Source organism: Panulirus ornatus, chromosome 6 (assembly GCF_036320965.1).
Source record: "Panulirus ornatus isolate Po-2019 chromosome 6, ASM3632096v1, whole genome shotgun sequence".
In the NCBI taxonomy this organism is placed as follows: Eukaryota; Metazoa; Arthropoda; class Malacostraca; order Decapoda; family Palinuridae; genus Panulirus; species Panulirus ornatus.
In genome coordinates this window covers 43594190-43615502 of record NC_092229.1, presented here as the reverse complement: position 1 = coordinate 43615502, position 21313 = coordinate 43594190, and the positions used below count along the sequence as shown (strand labels likewise).

At 43.5% G+C, this 21313-nt stretch overlaps 1 protein-coding gene across 2 annotated transcripts in view; it reads right to left on the bottom strand.

Moving 5' to 3' along the window:
• LOC139749173 (uncharacterized) overlaps positions 1-21313 on the bottom strand; it is an 85885-nt gene that overhangs the window by 39517 nt on the left and 25055 nt on the right. Inside the window, exons 8-9 of one of the 2 annotated variants that reach the window (XM_071662832.1) lie at positions 4937-5118; positions 1171-1281 (exon numbers count right to left, since the gene is read on the bottom strand). In XM_071662832.1, coding sequence (XP_071518933.1) covers positions 1171-1281; positions 4937-5118 — 293 coding nt within the window. The remainder of the gene's footprint in view (positions 1-1170; positions 1282-4936; positions 5119-21313) is intronic. The other variant, XM_071662833.1, reaches the window with a different exon arrangement.

The window sequence follows — 21313 nt, the reverse complement described above, 5'->3', positions numbered from 1 at the left end:
AGTAGTGTTTTAGATATCTGGGAGTGGATTTGGCAGCGGATGGAATCATGGAAGCGGAAGTGAATCATAGGGTGGGGGAGGGGGCGAAAATTCTGGGAGCCTTAAAGAATATTTGGAATTCGAGAACATTATCTCGGAAAGCAAAAATGGGTATGTTTGAAGGAATAGTGGTCCCAACAATGTAGTATGGCTGCGAGGCATGGGCTATGGATAGAGTTGTGTGCAGGAGGGTGGAGGCGCTGGAAATGAGATGTTTGAGGACAATATGTGGTGTGAGGTGGTTTGATTGAGTAAGTAATGTAAGGGTGAGAGAGATATGTGGAAATAAAAAGAGTGTGGTTGAGAGAGCAGAAGAGGGTGTTTTGAAATGGTCTGGTCACATGGAGAGAATGAGTGAGGAAAGATTGACCAAAGAGGATATATGTGTCAGAGGTGGAGGGAACGAGGAGAAGTGGGAGACCAAATTGGAGGTGGAAAGATGGAGTGAAAAAGATTTTGAGTGATCGGGGCCTGAACATGCAGGAGGGTGAAAGGCGGGCAAGGAATAGAGTGAATTGGAACGATTTGGTATACCGGGGTCAACGTGCTGTCAATGGATTGAACCAGGGCATGTGAAGCGTCTGGGGTAAACCATGGAAAGTTGTGTGGGGCCTGGATGTGGAAAGGGAGCTGTGGTTTCGGTGCATTATTACATGGTACAGGTAGAGACTGAGCGTGAGCGAATGGGGCCTTTGTTGTCTTTCCTAGCACTACCTCGCACACATGAGGGGGGAGGGGGTTGTTATTCCATGTGTGGCGAGGTGGCAATGGGAATGAATAAAGGCAGACAGTATGAATTATGTACATGTGTATATATGTATATGTCTGTGTGTGTATATACATGTGTACATTGAGATGTATAGGTATGTATATTTGCGTGTGTGGATGTGTATGTATATACATGTGTATGTGGGTGGGTTGGGGCATTCTTTCGTCTGTTTCCTTGCGCTACCTCGCTAACGCGGGAGACAGCGACAAAGCAAAAATATAAATAAATATATATATATATATATATATATTTATTTTTTTTTTATTATACTTTGTTATACTTTATTATACATATATATATATATATATATATATATATATATATATACATACATATACAGACACACACACAAAGAGACTCACTGGGCATCGTAGTAGTAGGTGTTGATGGAGAACACGCCAGGTCGGGAGCCATCGTAGGAGCCGGCCAGGTAGAAGGCCCCGGCGCCGTCCGGCGAGGGGTCAGCCACAACCCTGAGCCATAACCAACAACACGGTCACACCTGCTCCAACAACAACACCCACTTGAACAGCATTACCACCCCGAAGGCTGACAGAGCCTGCAGCTTTGGATTTGTTTTTAAGGTAGTCTTGCTGCTCGTTATTATATTAATATTTTATTGGATTTTACCTTAAATCAATTTACATGTAACTTTCTCTCACACTGTGTGTATTCATATAGCCTTCCACAAATAACCTGTATCATTTCTATCATGCATTTTCTTCAGATCCATAAATGCCACACACAAATTTGTCCTGTATCATTCCTGAAGCCAATTTGTTATGACCCAGTCTAATGCTCTCTGCATGCCCCCACCTTCTCTATCACCACTCTGAAGCAATTTCACTTTTGTTCCCCTTATCTGTATACAACGGCACTATACAGGCATTCTGTCAATCCTCAGAGCCATACATCCACTGTAAATCTCATTAACCAATCGCATACCTCCGCATCCCAAACATCACAAGCTGCCATCCTATTATCTACCACATTCAAAAGTCTTTCAAAATACTAACTCCCATCTCCTTCTCACCTCTTTGCTTGGTACCACTTCCCGAAGTGCTCCCTTTACTGATGTTCCCATTTGTTCTCCTCAAACTATTCACCTCCATCCAAAAATTTTCTAATTCTCCGGGAGGTTTGCTGATACTGTACTATTTCACCCATACTCCAATTTGCAATTGTTCAACCCCTGCATCTTCCTCATGATCTCTGCCGTTTCCTTTCGTACATCTCCCAGTCTCCCGCACTGGTTCCCATAACTTTCTCTTTTGTCTTTTACAAACAACCTCAACTCCCTCCTCCCACTACCCTTTCTAACACACCCACATCCCACCGTACGCTTGCAACACACTTGCACATATAATCACTGCTTCCCAATATACCTCCCACTCCTCTCCCACTCTCCTAGTTTCGCTTACCTTTCGCCATGTTTCACCCAACCTCTCCTTATATTTCCTTACACATGCCATTTTACCAAGTTTCTCTTTCACCACCTTCTTACCAATACAATTGTTTTTTCCTAAAGCTTCTACATTTTCACCCTCGCCTCCACTAAGAAGAGATCAAACATTCCATCAGCTGCCCTTCTTAGCACATTTGCGTCTAAATGTCTCTCTTTAGTATGCCTATCAATTACATAATCCAATAGTGACTCATCCACACCACATTTACTTTATATTTTTTTTATTTTTTTTTTTTTTTATTATACTTTGTCGCTGTCTCCCGCGTTTGCGAGGTAGCGCAAGGAAACAGACGAAAGAAATGGCCCAACCCCCCCATACACATGTATATACATACGTCCACACATGCAAATATACATACCTACACAGCTTTCCATGCCTTGATTCAATCCACTGACAGCACGTCAACCCCGGTATACCACATCGCTCCAATTCACTCTATTCCTTGCCCTCCTTTCACCCTCCTGCATGTTCAGGCCCCGATCACACAGAATCTTTTACACTCCATCTTTCCACCTCCAATTTGGTCTCCCTCTTCTCCTACACCTCCGACACATATATCCTCTTGGTCAATCTTTCCTCACTCATCCTCTCCATGTGCCCAAACCACTTCAAAACACCCTCTTCTGCTCTCTCAACCACGCTCTTTTTATTTCCACACATCTCTCTTACCCTTACGTTACTCACTCGATCAAACCACCTCACACCACACATTGTCCTCAAACATCTCATTTCCAGCACATCCATCCTCCTGCGCACAACTCTATCCATAGCCCACGCCTCGCAACCATACAACATTGTTGGAACCACTATTCCTTCAAACATACCCATTTTTGCTTTCCGAGATAATGTTCTCGACTTCCACACATTCTTCAAGGCCCCCAGAATTTTCGCCCCCTCCCCCACCCTATGATCCACTTCCGCTTCCATGGTTCCATCCGCTGCCAGATCCACTCCCAGATATCTAAAACACTTCACTTCCTCCAGTTTTTCTCCATTCAAACTCACCTCCCAATTGACTTGACCCTTAACCCTACTGTACCTAATAACCTTGCTCTTATTCACATCTACTCTTAACTTTCTTCTTCCACACACTTTACCAAACTCAGTCACCAGCTTCTGCAGTTTCTCACATGAATCAGCCACCAGCGCTGTATATATATATATATATATATATATATATATATATATATATCCTCTTTTTAAACCAGGTATTCCCAATCACTAGTCCTCTTCATCAAGCAACTACACAAGGTATTCACCAATTTCATTCACAATGGTTACCTTCCATACCCTTCAATAATAACCTCAACTGCCACATTACCTACCCTTGCATTCGGATCACCCATGACTATCCACTCGATCCCTCACATCAAAATTGCTGATGCACTTAAACAGCTCCTCCCTAAACATTTGCCTTACTCCTCCCACTACTAGGTGAATAAGAACATACAATCACCTATCTCTCGCCAATCATTTTCATTTTCATCCACATTAGTCTGGTGCTCACTTCCTTACACTCTTTCACATCCCCATTAACTCCTCCTTCGGGAGAAGTGCCACTCCCTCCTTTGGACTCGTCTTCACACCCACACACAATGCCAGACTTTTTTACCCCCGAGGCATTTCCAAACCACACTTCCCACTTCCCCTTTGAGCTAGTTTCACTCAGAGCCATAACATCCAGGTTCCTCTCTCCCAGAGGTACTTGCTCACTCTCTCTTCTCCTGGTCATATCCATGCACATTCAGGCACCCCAGCCTGAGCCTCCGAAGAAGACTGAGCACTCCTCACTTGGATCCTTCCAATGTTCTATCTTTTCTCCTACCTTAGTTTTATAGGTGTTCACAACAATAAACAGGTATGGCCATATTGCAATCTGATCAGAGCTGACTTGACAAACATCAAAAGTCATAAAATCAAACCACAACAGAAGAAAGTAATGGACACCCTCTGGATAGGAGAATTTTCACCTGCCGTTTAGCAAGCGGAGTCATGTATTACTCCCAGCATTTACAGCCAGCCAGCAGCTTCCAGTTAGTGGGCAGAGAACATGTCTTGTTGTCAACAGGAAGACGCCATTCTCCGGCATGTTACTTTCCCATCCACCCCACACAACAAGAGCCATCCAACTATCATTATTGAAGGCACACTTTCAAAAAACTCGGATGATCAGAGACTGACTGACATCTTTTCATAAGAATACGGGATAAATTCTCAAAAATAATGCAATACAGTTTTATGTTCACTGTAATAAACTTTTAACACGAAATTAACTTAGAAGGGTTGATGGTCAGTCTCCAACAAGTGTGTGTGTGTGTGTGTGTGTGTGTGTGTGTGTGTGTGTGATTACTCTGTATTACAGGGAGAGTGTTTCACACATGTCAACCCATCTCTTAACTTTATATGTACCATGTCTTTACTCCTATATTTGTATGTATCCACACACACACACCCCAGCCTAAGCCAGTCCCGAAGGGAGGGATGTACACCTGATTCAGTTTAGGCCGACTGCCAAGCCCCAGGATTCGAATCCCTTGCAGGTCCGATCCCGGGCTGGCCCACATGATATGACATGGTCAGTAACACAAACCACTAACCCACGGAGGCCCAAAAATGTGGGTGTCTCCCAAATTGTTCTATCCTCTCCTGACCCCAACCTTACTTCAGCTCAGCCTTGGGGATGTTGATGAAGACCTCATGCAGCCTGGGCGGAATCACGTTGTACACCAGCTCCTCGAAGCCCCGCATCAGGTGGTCAGGATCGTCGTAAAAGAACTGTGAATCATTCCTGATCATGGCAGAGAAGTCTGGGACGGACATGTTGTAGCCTAGCTCAGCCACGATCTGCCGGACCAGCGGAAGGATAAACATTAACGTCTCGGCTGCATTGGAGGTTCTCAGGTGTGGCTGCCAAGGCCCAGTTGTTGGAAGTGGGTCATCCCTTCAACCTTCCAACCATCGAACAGAATATAATACTCTCATTTCTAATGGACACTCCTTTACAATCGGCAGTCAGAAATTTGAACTGGTCCAGCGTCAGATCTCACGACCGTGAAAAATCAATATCCAGTTGAAATAGAAAATCAGAATGACATACATTACACATACAATACATATTAATATTCATTTAGGAGGTCGATGTTAATTTTACAAGGCCAAAAAATTCCGTTTGACAAAATTCCTTGAATAAATGTCTCAAATTAGTTGGGTCAGTCTTATATCATCATCGTTTTATATTTACGTTTGCAAGACGTACTTCTTTAGAAAAAGGCCAGAGCTACTTTAACAGATGCTCTTGAAACATTACCAGGTGAACAAAAATCAATTTTCAAGATAATAAAGGTACATCATACTGATGAACATCAAAGGCGCCATGCTCAGGGGGGTTGAAGAGAGAGATGGATCACTTGTGTAACTTGCTACTGGAAATCAGAGAAAGTATGTTTTGAAAAGGACCATGAAACCATTATCAAGTTTCCTGTTGACTACAGTCTGTGTAAAAACCTATAAAACCAATCCAGCATGACTTTTCAAATATACCCAAAGAATACCAAGTTAGAAATCTCATATCATTCATGTAAAAGCAATTAGCACTCATGTAATACAAAGTCTTGTGAAAATTATGCCAGGAAGTTCTTTTCTTATATAAATATAAATAAAATGCATATCGCTGGCGTTTTTTTTTTTGTCAAAGAACCTCCACTCCAAACGAGTCTACATTTCCCTGCTACTAAGAAGTAGCACAGTCTTGGGCTGGAGGAAGGAGCTTTTAGAAGCAGTTCCCGCATAACATCAAGATACTTTCTAGAAACTGGTATTGGGGTGATTAGCACTAAAAAAGTTAAACAAAGTACTGTATACAGATGTTACCAGCCTCCGTAAATATATCACCGTTTGAGAGGCTTTATCATCGTCTGATGAAAGAAGATAGGGTCTCTAAGAAGAACTCGCTCCAAGAAGAGCGAGCATGGTTAGTAACACCAGGACCCTTCCAAGGAAGGTGATATGGGGCAATTATATATTTTTTTTTTTTTTTTGTCACTGTCTCCCGCGTTTGCGAGGTAGCGCAAGGAAACAGACGAAAGAAATGGCCCAACCCATCCATATACACATGTATATACATACGTCCACACACGCAAAAATACATACCTACACAGCTTTCCATGGTTTACCCCAGACGCTTCACATGCCTTGATTCAATCCACTGACAGCACGTCAACCCCGGTATACCACAACGCTCCAATTCACTCTATTCCTTGCCCTCCTTTCACCCTCCTGCATGTTCAGGCCCCGATTACACAAAATCTTTTTCACTCCATCTTTCCACCTCCAATTTGGTCTCCCTCTTCTCCTCGTTCCCTCCACCTCCGACACATATATCCTCTTGGTCAATCTTTCCTCACTCATTCTCTCCATGTGCCCAAACCATTTCAAAACACCCTCTTCTGCTCTCTCAACCACGCTCTTTTTATTTCCACACATCTCTCTTACCCTTACGTTACTTACTTGATCAAACCACCTCACACCACACATTGTCCTCAAACATCTCATTCAGCACATCCATCCTCCTGCGCACAACTCTATCCATAGCCCACGCCTCGCAACCATACAACATTGTTGGAACCACTATTCCTTCAAACATACCCATTTTTGCTTTCCCAGATAATGTTCTCGACTTCCACACATTCTTCAAGGCTCCCAGAATTTTCGCCCCCTCCCCCACCCTATAATCCACTTCCGCTTCCATGGTTCCATCCGCTGCCAGATCCACTCCCAGATATCTAAAACACTTCACTTCCTCCAGTTTTTCTCCATTCAAACTCACCTCCCAACTGACTTGACCCTCAACCCTACTGTACCTAATAACCTTGCTCTTATTCACATTTACTCTTAACTTTCTTCTTTCACACACTTTACCAAACTCAGTCACCAGCTTCTGCAGTTTCTCACATGAATCAGCCACCAGCGCTGTATCATCAGCGAACAACAACTGACTCACTTCCCAAGCTCTCTCATTACCAACAGACTTCATAATTGCCCCTCTTTCCAAAACTCTTGCATTCACCTCCCTAACAACCCCATCCATAAACAAATTAAACAACCATGGAGACATCACACACCCCTGCCGCAAACCTACATTCACTGAGAACCAATCACTTTCCTCTCTTCCTACACGTACACATGCCTTACATCCTCGATAAAAACTTTTCACTGCTTCTAACAACTTGCCTCCCACACCATATATTCTTAATACCTTCCACAGAGCATCTCTATCAACTCTATCATATGCCTTCTCCAGATCCATAAATGCTACATACAAATCCATTTGCTTTTCTAAGTATTTCTCACATACATTCTTCAAAGCAAACACCTGATCCACACATCCTCTACCACTTCTGAAACCACACTGCTCTTCCCCAATCTGATGCTCTGTACATGCCTTCACCCTCTCAATCAATACCCTCCCATATAATTTACCAGGAATACTCAACAAACTTATACCTCTGTAATTTGAGCACTCACTCTTATCCCCTTTGCCTTTGTACAATATATATATATATATATAAATATATATATATATATATATATATATATATATATATATATATATATATATATATATATATATATATTCTTCTATCTTTTAAACTATTCGCCATTTCCCGCGTTAGCGAGGTAGCGTTAAGAACAGAGGAATGGGCCTTTTTTGGAATATCCTCACCCGGCCCCACTCTGTTCCTTCTTTTGGAAAATTAAAAAAAAAAACGAGAGAGGGAGGATTTCCAGCACCCCGCTCCCTCCCCTTTTGGTCGCCTTCTACGACACGCAGGGAATACGTGGGAAGTATTCTTAATCCCCTATCCCCAGGGATATATATATATATATATCTTTTTTTTTTTTTTTGCTTTGTCGCTGTCTCCCGCGTTTGCGAGGTAGCGCAAGGAAACAGACGAAAGAAATAGCCCAACCCACCCCATACACATGTATATACATACGTCCACACACGCAAATATACATACCTACACAGCTTTCCATGGTTTACCCCAGACGCTTCACATGCCCTGATTCAATCCACTGACAGCACGTCAACCCCGGTATACCACATCGCTCCAATTCACTCTATTCCTTGCCCTCCTTTCACCCTCCTGCATGTTCAGGCCCCGATCACACAAAATCTTTTTCACTCCATCTTTCCACCTCCAATTTGCTCTCCCTCTTCTCCTCGTTCCCTCCACCTCCGACACATATATCCTCTTGGTCAACCTTTCCTCACTCATTCTCTCCATGTGCCCAAACCATTTCAAAACCCCCTCTTCTGCTCTCTCAACCACGCTCTTTTTATTTCCACACATCTCTCTTACCCTTACGTTACTTACTCGATCAAACCACCTCACACCACACATTGTCCTCAAACATCTCATTTCCAGCACATCCATCCTCCTGCGCACAACTCTATCCATAGCCCACACCTCGCAACCATACAACATTGTTGGAACCACTATTCCTTCAAACATATCCATTTTTGCTTTCCGAGATAATGTTCTCGACTTCCACACATTCTTCAAGGCTCCCAGGATTTTCGCCCCCTCCCCCACCCTATGATGCACTTCCGCTTCCATGGTTCCATCCGCTGCCAGATCCACTCCCAGATATCTAAAACACTTCACTTCCTCCAGTTTTTCTCCATTCAAACTCACCTCCCAATTGACTTGACCCTCAACCCTACTGTACCTAATAACCTTGCTCTTATTCACATTTACTCTTAACTTTCTTCTTTCACACACTTTACCAAACTCAGTCACCAGCTTCTGCAGTTTCTCACATGAATCAGCCACCAGCGCTGTATCATCAGCGAACAACAACTGACCCACTTCCCAAGCTCTCTCATCCCCAACAGACTTCATACTTGCCCCTCTTTCTAAAACTCTTGCATTCACCTCCCTAACAACCCCATCCATAAACAAATTAAACAACCATGGAGACATCACACACCCCTGCCGCAAACCTACATTCACTGAGAACCAATCACTTTCCTCTCTGCCTACATATATCATCCCTGGGGATAGGGGTGAAAGAATACTTCCCACGCATTCCTCGCGTGTCGTAGAAGGCGACTAGAGGGGACGGGAGTGGGGGACGAGAAATCCTCCCCTCCTTGTATTTTTTAACTTTCTAAAATGGGAAACAGAAGAAGAAGTCACGTGGGGAGTGCTCATCCTCCTCGAAGGCTCAGACTGGGGTGTCTAAATGTGTGTGGATGTAACCAAGATGTGAAAAAAAGGAGAGATAGATAGTATGTTTGAGGAAAGGAACCTGGATGTTTTGGCTCTGAGTGAAACGAAGCTCAAGGGTAAAGGGGAAGAGTGGTTTGGGAATGTCTTGGGAGTAAAGTCAGGGGTTAGTGAGAGGACAAGAGCAAGGGAAGGAGTAGCACTACTCCTGAAACAGGAGTTGTGGGAGTATGTGATAAAATGTAAGAAATTATTCTCGATTAATATGGGTAAAACTGAAAGTCGATGGAGAGAGATAGGTGATTATTGGTGCATATGCACCTGGGCATGAGAAGAAAGATCATAAGTGGCAAGTGTTTTGGGAGCAGCTGAATGAGTGTGTTAGTGGTTTTGATGCACGAGACCGGGTTATAGTGATGGGTGATTTGAATGCAAAGGTGAGTAATGTGGCAGTTGAGGGAATAATTGGTATACATGGGGTGTTCAGTGTTGTAAATGGAAATGGTGAAGAGCTTGTACATTTATGTGCTGAAAAATGACTGGTGATTGGGAATACCTGGTTTAAAAAGCGAGATATACATAAGTATACGTATGTAAGTACGAGAGATGGCCAGAGAGCGTTACTGGATTACGTGTTAATTGACAGGCGCGCGAAAGAGAGACTTTTGGATGTTAATGTGCTGAGAGGTGCAACTGGAGGGATGTCTGATCATTATCTTGTGGAGGCTAAGGTGAAGATTTGTATGGGTTTTCAGAAAAGAAGAGTGAATGTTGGGGTGAAGAGGGTGGTGAGAGTAAGTGAGCTTGGGAAGGAGACTTGTGTGAGGAAGTACCAGGAGAGACTGAGTACAGAATGGAAAAAGGTGAGAACAATGGAAGTAAGGGGAGTGGGGGAGGAATGGGATGTATTTAGGGAATCAGTGATGGATTGCACAAAAGATGCTTGTGGCACGAGAAGAGTGGGAGGTGGGTTGATTAGAAAGGGTAGTGAGTGGTGGGATGAAGAAGTAAGATTATTAGTGAAAGAGAAGAGAGAGGCATTTGGACGATTTTTGCAGGGAAAAAATGCAATTGAGTGGGAGATGTATAAAAGAAAGAGACAGGAGGTCAAGAGAAAGGTGCAAGAGGTGAAAAAGAGGGCAAATGAGAGTTGGGGTGAGAGAGTATCATTAAATTTTAGGGAGAATAAAAAGATGTTCTGGAAGGAGGTAAATAAAGTGCATAAGACAAGGGAGCAAATGGGAACTTCAGTGAAGGGCGCAAATGGGGAGGTGATAACAAGTAGTGGTGATGTGAGAAGGAGATGGAGTGAGTATTTTGAAGGTTTGTTGAATGTGTTTGATGATAGAGTGGCAGATATAGGGTGTTTTGGTCGAAGTGGTGTGCAAAGTGAGAGGGTTAGGGAAAATGATTTGGTAAACAGAGAAGAGGTAGTAAAAGCTTTGCGGAAGATGAAAGCCGGCAAGGCTTGGATGGTATTGCAGTGGAATTTATTAAAAAAGGGGGTGACTGTATTGTTGACTGGTTGGTAAGGTTATTTAATGTATGTATGACTCATGGTGAGGTGCCTGAGGATTGGCGGAATGCGTGCATAGTGCCATTCTACAAAGGCACAGGTGATAAGAGTGAGTGCTCAAATTACAGAGGTATAAGTTTGTTGAGTATTCCTGGTAAATTATATGGGAGGGTATTGATTGAGAGGGTGAAGGCATGTACAGAGCATCAGATTGGGGAAGAGCAGTGTGGTTTCAGAAGTTGTAGAGGATGTGTGGATCAGGTGTTTGCTTTGAAGAATGTATGTGAGAAATACTTAGAAAAGCAAATGGATTTGTATGTAGCATTTATGGATCTGGAGAAGGCATATGATAGAGTTGATAGAGATGCTCTGTGGAAGGTATTAAGAATATATGGTGTGGGAGGCAAGTTGTTAGAAGCAGTGAAAGGTTTTTATTGAGGATGTAAGGCATGTGTACGTGTATGAAGAGAGGAAAGTGATTGGTTCTCAGTGAATGTAGGTTTGCGGCAGGGGTGTGTGATGTCTCCATGGTTGTTTAATTTGTTTATGGATGGGGTTGTTAGGGAGGTGAATGCAAGAGTCTTGGAAAGAGGGGCAAGTATGAAGTCTGTTGGGGATGAGAGAGCTTGGGAAGTGAGTCAGTTGTTGTTCGCTGATGATACAGCGCTGGTGGATGATTCATGTGAGAAACTGCAGAAGCTGGTGACTGAGTTTGGTAAAGTGTGTGAAAGAAGAAAGTTAAGAGTAAATGTGAATAAGAGCAAGGTTATTAGGTACAGTAGGGTTGAGGGTCAAGTCAATTGGGAGGTGAGTTTGAATGGAGAAAAGCTGGAGGAAGTGAAGTGTTTTAGATATCTGGAAGTGGATCTGGCAGCGGATGGAACCATGGAAGCGGAAGTGGATCATAGGGTGAGGGAGGGGGCGAAAATTCTGGGAGCCTTGAAGAATGTGTGGAAGTCGAGAACATTATCTCGGAAAGCAAAAATGGGTATGTTTGAAGGAATAGTGGTTCCAACAATGTTGTATGGTTGCGAGGCGTGGACTATGGATAGAGTTGTGCGCAGGAGGATGGATGGGCTGGAAATGAGATGTTTGAGGACAATGTGTGGTGTGAGGTGGTTTGATCGAGTAAGTAACGTAAGGGTAAGAGAGATGTGTGGAAATAAAAAGAGCGTGGTTGAGAGAGCAGAAGAGGGTGTTTTGAAATGGATTGGGCACATGGAGAGAATGAGTGAGGAAAGATTGACCAAGAGGATATATGTGTCGGAGGTGGAGGGAACGAGGAGAAGAGGGAGACCAAATTGGAGGTGGAAAGATGGAGTGAAGAAGATTTTGTGTGATCGGGGCCTGAACATGCAGGAGGGTGAAAGGAGGGCAAGGAATAGAGTAAATTGGAGCGATGTGGTATACCGGGGTTGACGTGCTGTCAGTGGATTCAATCAAGGCATGTGAAGCGTCTGGGGTAAACCATGGAAAGATGTGTAGTTATGCATATTTGCGTGTGTGGACATATGTATATACATGTGTATGGGGGTGGTTTGGGCCATTTCTTTCGTCCGTTTCCTTGCGCTACCTCGCAAACGCGGGAGACAGCGACAAAGCAAAAAAAAAAAAAAAAAATAATTATCCCTGGGGATAGGGGATTAAGAACACTTCCCACATATTCCCTGCGTGTCGTAGAAGGCGGCTAAAAGGGGAGGGAGCGGGGGGCTGGAAATCCTCCCCTCTCGTTTTTATTTAATTTTCCAAAAGAAGGAACAGAGTGGGGCCAGGTGAGGATATTCCAAAAAAGGCCAAGTCCTCTGTTCTTAAAGCTACCTTGCTATTGCGGGAAATGGTGAATAGCTTAAAAGAAAGATATATATATATATATATATATATATATATATATATATATATATATATATATATATATATATATATATATATTTATATATATACATATATTCCTATGAGTCCACGGGGAAAATGAAACACGAAAAGTTCCCAAGTGCACTTTCGTGTCATAATCACATCCTCAGGGAAGACACAAGAGAGAAATATAAGTCAGTTGATATAAATCGAAGTGACGAAGCTAGGGCGCCATTTGGTAAACATGTGATGGACAATCACATGTTTACCAAATGGTGTCCTAGCTTCATCTCTTCGATGTATATCAAGTGACTGTTATATTTCTCTCTTGTCTCCCCTGATGATGTGATTATTACACGAAAGTGCACTTGGGAACTTTTCGTGTTTCATTTTCCCCGTGGACTCATAGGAATATCTTGATCAAGCGCAAAATTGTGATCCTTTCCAATATATATATATATTATCCTGGGGATAGGGGAGAAAGAGTATTTCCGACGTATTCCCTGCGTGTCGTAGAAGGCGACTAAAAGGAGAGGGAGCGGGGGCTGCAAATCCTCCCCTCTCGTTTTTTTTTCAATTTTCCAAAAGAAGGAACACAGAAGGGGGCCAGGTGAGGATATTCCCTCAAAGGCCCAGTCCTCTGTTCTTAACGCTACCTCGCTAATGCGGGAAATGGCGAACAGTTTGAAAGAAAAAAAGAAAAAATATATATATGCACGCCTCACAACCATAAAGCATTGTTGGAACAACTATTCCTTCAAACATACCCATTTTTGCTTTCCGAGATAATGTTCTCGACTTCCACTCATTCATAAATGCTCCCACAACTTTCGCCCGCTCCCCCACCCTATGATTCACTTCCGCTTCCATGGTTCCATCCGCTGCCAAATCCACTCCCAGATACCTAAAACACTTCACTTCCTCCAGTTTTTCTCCATTCAAACTTACCTCCCAGTTGACTTGTCCCTCAACCCTGCTGTACCTAATAACCTTGCTCTTATTCGCATTTACTCTCAGCTTTCTTCTTTCCGACACTTTATCAAAATCAGTCGCCAGCTTCTGCAGTTCCTCACATGAATCAGCCACCAGCGTTGTATCATCAGCGAACAACAACTGACTCACTACCCAAATTCTTTCATCCACAACAGACTGCATACTTACCCCTCTTTCCAAAACTCTTGCATTCACCTCCCTAACAACCCCATCCATAAACAAATTAAACAACCATGGAGACATCACACACCCTTGCCGCAAACCTACATTCACTGAGAACCAATCACTCTCATCTCTTCCTACACGTACACATGCCTTACATCCTCGATAAAGACTTTTCACCGCTTCTAACAACTTGCCTCCCACACCATATATTCTTAATACCTTCCACAGAGCATTTCTATAAACTCTCTATCATATGCCTTCTCCAGATCCATAAATGCTACATACAAATCCATTTACTTTTCTAAGTATTTCTCACATACATTCTTCAAAGCAAACACCTGATCCACACATCCTCTACCACTTCTGAAACCACACTGCTCTTCCCCAATCTGATGCTCTGTACAGAAAATTGAAAAAAACGAGAGGGGGAGGATTTCCAGCCCCCCGCTCCCTCCCCTTTTAGGCGCCTTCTACGACACGCAGGGAATACGTGGGAATATTCTTTCTCCCCTATCCCCAGGGATACCCTATCCCCAGGGATAATATATATATATATATAATATAATATATATATATATATATATACACGATCTACGAAGGATAGTAAATGAGTTCTGGGGAGGCCACTTTCCAAGAAGCGATTACCATAATTCCAAGAGATATAGGTCGCCCATCATCAGCATGATCCTCGCCAGCAGGACACAGCCTACACACTCTCTCTCTCTCTCTCTCTCTCTCTCTGGCCTTGAAGTAAGCTGAGCCCGAGTGTGAACCCTTCCCTTATCCGTTTGGGCTTTTAAGGCTCGCCGTTCACACGTCTTTATCCACGACAGGTGTTGTGGAGGAGGAGGAGGAGGTAGATGAGGCCCTCCCACGGAGGGTTAGGTATACGTAAGCAGGTGAGCCTTGAACAAGAGGGAGGTTAAAGGAAAGGGAGGGGGTTGGTTTGAGTTCCTAAGCCCAGGTGTGTGAAGTGAAGTCTTACCTGCGCCAACGCGATTCGAAAATGCACTAACCCCGCGCATGGGCATGGAGGAGGAGGAGGAGGAGGTTGAGGGGGTGGAGGAGGTGGAGGAGGAGGACTGCGTTGCCACAATACGTCAGGGTTTTACGTCCTCCACAGATCTCCTCCATCCAGAGTGGAAGCATTGTGATTTCCCGCGATTTTCAGAGGTCAAAGAATGCTCACGTGACCCCCCATGTGGTTGCCTGTGATTTACAGAGGTCAGAGAATGCTCGCGTGACACCCCCCCCCCCCCGCCGGCCAATAACTCGACGTAACCATATCTCACATATATATATATATATATATATATATATATATATATATATATATATATATATATATATATATATATATATATTCTTCTTTCTTTTAAACTATTCGCCATTTCCCGCGTTAGCGAGGTAGCGTTAAGAACAGAGGAATGGGCCTTTTTTGGAATATCCTCACCCGGCCCCACTCTGTTCCTTCTTTTGGAAAATTAAAAAAAAAAACGAGAGAGGGAGGATTTCCAGCACCCCGCTCCCTCCCCTTTTGGTCGCCTTCTACGACACGCAGGGAATACGTGGGAAGTATTCTTAATCCCCTATCCCCAGGGATATATATATATATGTCTTTTTTTTTTTTTTTGCTTTGTCGCTGTCTCCCGCGTTTGCGAGGTAGCGCAAGGAAACAGACGAAAGAAATAGCCCAACCCACCCCATACACATGTATATACATACGTCCACACACGCAAATATACATACCTACACAGCTTTCCATGGTTTACCCCAGACGCTTCACATGCCCTGATTCAATCCACTGACAGCACGTCAACCCCGGTATACCACATCGCTCCAATTCACTCTATTCCTTGCCCTCCTTTCACCCTCCTGCATGTTCAGGCCCCGATCACACAAAATCTTTTTCACTCCATCTTTCCACCTCCAATTTGCTCTCCCTCTTCTCCTCGTTCCCTCCACCTCCGACACATATATCCTCTTGGTCAACCTTTCCTCACTCATTCTCTCCATGTGCCCAAACCATTTCAAAACCCCCTCTTCTGCTCTCTCAACCACGCTCTTTTTATTTCCACACATCTCTCTTACCCTTACGTTACTTACTCGATCAAACCACCTCACACCACACATTGTCCTCAAACATCTCATTTCCAGCACATCCATCCTCCTGCGCACAACTCTATCCATAGCCCACACCTCGCAACCATACAACATTGTTGGAACCACTATTCCTTCAAACATATCCATTTTTGCTTTCCGAGATAATGTTCTCGACTTCCACACATTCTTCAAGGCTCCCAGGATTTTCGCCCCCTCCCCCACCCTATGATCCACTTCCGCTTCCATGGTTCCATGGACCCACTTCCCAAGCTCTCTCATCCCCAACAGACTTCATACTTGCCCCTCTTTCCAAAACTCTTGCATTCACCTCCCTAACAACCCCATCCATAAACAAATTAAACAACCATGGAGACATCACACACCCCTGCCGCAAACCTACATTCACTGAGAACCAATCACTTTCCTCTCTGCCTACATATATCATCCCTGGGGATAGGGGTGAAAGAATACTTCCCACGCATTCCTTGCGTGTCGTAGAAGGCGACTAGAGGGGACGGGAGTGGGGGACGAGAAATCCTCCCCTCCTTGTATTTTTTAACTTTCTAAAATGGGAAACAGAAGAAGAAGTCACGTGGGGAGTGCTCATCCTCCTCGAAGGCTCAGACTGGGGTGTCTAAATGTGTGTGGATGTAACCAAGATGTGAAAAAAAGGAGAGATAGATAGTATGTTTGAGGAAAGGAACCTGGATGTTTTGGCTCTGAGTGAAACGAAGCTCAAGGGTAAAGGGGAAGAGTGGTTTGGGAATGTCTTGGGAGTAAAGTCAGGGGTTAGTGAGAGGACAAGAGCAAGGGAAGGAGTAGCACTACTCCTGAAACAGGAGTTGTGGGAGTATGTGATAAAATGTAAGAAATTATTCTCGATTAATATGGGTAAAACTGAAAGTCGATGGAGAGAGATAGGTGATTATTGGTGCATATGCACCTGGGCATGAGAAGAAAGATCATAAGTGGCAAGTGTTTTGGGAGCAGCTGAATGAGTGTGTTAGTGGTTTTGATGCACGAGACCGGGTTATAGTGATGGGTGATTTGAATGCAAAGGTGAGTAATGTGGCAGTTGAGGGAATAATTGGTATACATGGGGTGTTCAGTGTTGTAAATGGAAATGGTGAAGAGCTTGTACATTTATGTGCTGAAAAATGACTGGTGATTGGGAATACCTGGTTTAAAAAGCGAGATATACATAAGTATACCTATGTAAGTACGAGAGATGGCCAGAGAGCGTTACTGGATTACGTGTTAATTGACAGGCGCGCGAAAGAGAGACTTTTGGATGTTAATGTGCTGAGAGGTGCAACTGGAGGGATGTCTGATCATTATCTTGTGGAGGCTAAGGTGAAGATTTGTATGGGTTTTCAGAAAAGAAGAGTGAATGTTGGGGTGAAGAGGGTGGTGAGAGTAAGTGAGCTTGGGAAGGAGACTTGTGTGAGGAAGTACCAGGAGAGACTGAGTACAGAATGGAAAAAGGTGAGAACAATGGAAGTAAGGGGAGTGGGGGAGGAATGGGATGTATTTAGGGAATCAGTGATGGATTGCACAAAAGATGCTTGTGGCACGAGAAGAGTGGGAGGTGGGTTGATTAGAAAGGGTAGTGAGTGGTGGGATGAAGAAGTAAGATTATTAGTGAAAGAGAAGAGAGAGGCATTTGGACGATTTTTGCAGGGAAAAAATGCAATTGAGTGGGAGATGTATAAAAGAAAGAGACAGGAGGTCAAGAGAAAGGTGCAAGAGGTGAAAAAGAGGGCAAATGAGAGTTGGGGTGAGAGAGTATCATTAAATTTTAGGGAGAATAAAAAGATGTTCTGGAAGGAGGTAAATAAAGTGCATAAGACAAGGGAGCAAATGGGAACTTCAGTGAAGGGCGCAAATGGGGAGGTGATAACAAGTAGTGGTGATGTGAGAAGGAGATGGAGTGAGTATTTTGAAGGTTTGTTGAATGTGTTTGATGATAGAGTGGCAGATATAGGGTGTTTTGGTCGAAGTGGTGTGCAAAGTGAGAGGGTTAGGGAAAATGATTTGGTAAACAGAGAAGAGGTAGTAAAAGCTTTGCGGAAGATGAAAGCCGGCAAGGCTTGGATGGTATTGCAGTGGAATTTATTAAAAAAGGGGGTGACTGTATTGTTGACTGGTTGGTAAGGTTATTTAATGTATGTATGACTCATGGTGAGGTGCCTGAGGATTGGCGGAATGCGTGCATAGTGCCATTCTACAAAGGCACAGGTGATAAGAGTGAGTGCTCAAATTACAGAGGTATAAGTTTGTTGAGTATTCCTGGTAAATTATATGGGAGGGTATTGATTGAGAGGGTGAAGGCATGTACAGAGCATCAGATTGGGGAAGAGCAGTGTGGTTTCAGAAGTTGTAGAGGATGTGTGGATCAGGTGTTTGCTTTGAAGAATGTATGTGAGAAATACTTAGAAAAGCAAATGGATTTGTATGTAGCATTTATGGATCTGGAGAAGGCATATGATAGAGTTGATAGAGATGCTCTGTGGAAGGTATTAAGAATATATGGTGTGGGAGGCAAGTTGTTAGAAGCAGTGAAAAGTTTTTATTGAGGATGTAAGGCATGTGTACGTGTAGGAAGAGAGGAAAGTGATTGGTTCTCAGTGAATGTAGGTTTGCGGCAGGGGTGTGTGATGTCTCCATGGTTGTTTAATTTGTTTATGGATGGGGTTGTTAGGGAGGTGAATGCAAGAGTCTTGGAAAGAGGGGCAAGTATGAAGTCTGTTGGGGATGAGAGAGCTTGGGAAGTGAGTCAGTTGTTGTTCGCTGATGATACAGCGCTGGTGGATGATTCATGTGAGAAACTGCAGAAGCTGGTGACTGAGTTTGGTAAAGTGTGTGAAAGAAGAAAGTTAAGAGTAAATGTGAATAAGAGCAAGGTTATTAGGTACAGTAGGGTTGAGGGTCAAGTCAATTGGGAGGTGAGTTTGAATGGAGAAAAGCTGGAGGAAGTGAAGTGTTTTAGATATCTGGAAGTGGATCTGGCAGCGGATGGAACCATGGAAGCGGAAGTGGATCATAGGGTGAGGGAGGGGGCGAAAATTCTGGGAGCCTTGAAGAATGTGTGGAAGTCGAGAACATTATCTCGGAAAGCAAAAATGGGTATGTTTGAAGGAATAGTGGTTCCAACAATGTTGTATGGTTGCGAGGCGTGGACTATGGATAGAGTTGTGCGCAGGAGGATGGATGGGCTGGAAATGAGATGTTTGAGGACAATGTGTGGTGTGAGGTGGTTTGATCGAGTAAGTAACGTAAGGGTAAGAGAGATGTGTGGAAATAAAAAGAGCGTGGTTGAGAGAGCAGAAGAGGGTGTTTTGAAATGGTTTGGGCACATGGAGAGAATGAGTGAGGAAAGATTGACCAAGAGGATATATGTGTCGGAGGTGGAGGGAACGAGGAGAAGAGGGAGACCAAATTGGAGGTGGAAAGATGGAGTGAAGAAGATTTTGTGTGATCGGGGCCTGAACATGCAGGAGGGTGAAAGGAGGGCAAGGAATAGAGTAAATTGGAGCGATGTGGTATACCGGGGTTGACGTGCTGTCAGTGGATTCAATCAAGGCATGTGAATCGTCTGGGGTAAACCATGGAAAGATGTGTAGGTATGCATATTTGCATATATATATTTATATATATACATATATTCCTATGAGTCCACGGGGAAAATGAAACACGAAAAGTTCCCAAGTGCACTTTCGTGTCATAATCACATCCTCAGGGAAGACACAAGAGAGAAATATAAGTCAGTTGATATAAATCGAAGTGACGAAGCTAGGACGCCATTTGGTAAACATGTGATGGACAATCACATGTTTACCAAATGGTGTCCTAGCTTCATCTCTTCGATGTATATCAAGTGACTGTTATATTTCTCTCTTGTCTCCCCTGATGATGTGATTATTACACGAAAGTGCACTTGGGAACTTTTCGTGTTTCATTTTCCCCGTGGACTCATAGGAATATCTTGATCAAGCGCAAAATTGTGATCCTTTCCAATATATATATATATTATCCTGGGGATAGGGGAGAAAGAGTATTTCCGACGTATTCCCTGCGTGTCGTAGAAGGCGACTAAAAGGAGAGGGAGCGGGGGCTGCAAATCCTCCCCTCTCGTTTTTTTTTCAATTTTCCAAAAGAAGGAACACAGAAGGGGGCCAGGTGAGGATATTCCCTCAAAGGCCCAGTCCTCTGTTCTTAACGCTACCTCGCTAATGCGGGAAATGGCGAACAGTTTGAAAGAAAAAAAGAAAAAATATATATATGCACGCCTCGCAACCATAAAGCATTGTTGGAACAACTATTCCTTCAAACATACCCATTTTTGCTTTCCGAGATAATGTTCTCGACTTCCACTCATTCATAAATGCTCCCACAACTTTCGCCCGCTCCCCCACCCTATGATTCACTTCCGCTTCCATGGTTCCATCCGCTGCCAAATCCACTCCCAGATACCTAAAACACTTCACTTCCTCCAGTTTTTCTCCATTCAAACTTACCTCCCAGTTGACTTGTCCCTCAACCCTGCTGTACCTAATAACCTTGCTCTTATTCGCATTTACTCTCAGCTTTCTTCTTTCCGACACTTTATCAAAATCAGTCGCCAGCTTCTGCAGTTCCTCACATGAATCAGCCACCAGCGTTGTATCATCAGCGAACAACAACTGACTCACTACCCAAATTCTTTCATCCACAACAGACTGCATACTTACCCCTCTTTCCAAAACTCTTGCATTCACCTCCCTAACAACCCCATCCATAAACAAATTAAACAACCATGGAGACATCACACACCCTTGCCGCAAACCTACATTCACTGAGAACCAATCACTCTCATCTCTTCCTACACGTACACATGCCTTACATCCTCGATAAAGACTTTTCACCGCTTCTAACAACTTGCCTCCCACACCATATATTCTTAATACCTTCCACAGAGCATCTCTATCAATTCTATCATATGCCTTCTCCAGATCCATAAATGCTACATACAAATCCATTTACTTTTCTAAGTATTTCTCACATACATTCTTCAAAGCAAACACCTGATCCACACATCCTCTACCACTTCTGAAACCACACTGCTCTTCCCCAATCTGATGCTCTGTACATGCCGTATACCCGTATACCCCATATACCACATCACTTCAATACACTACCT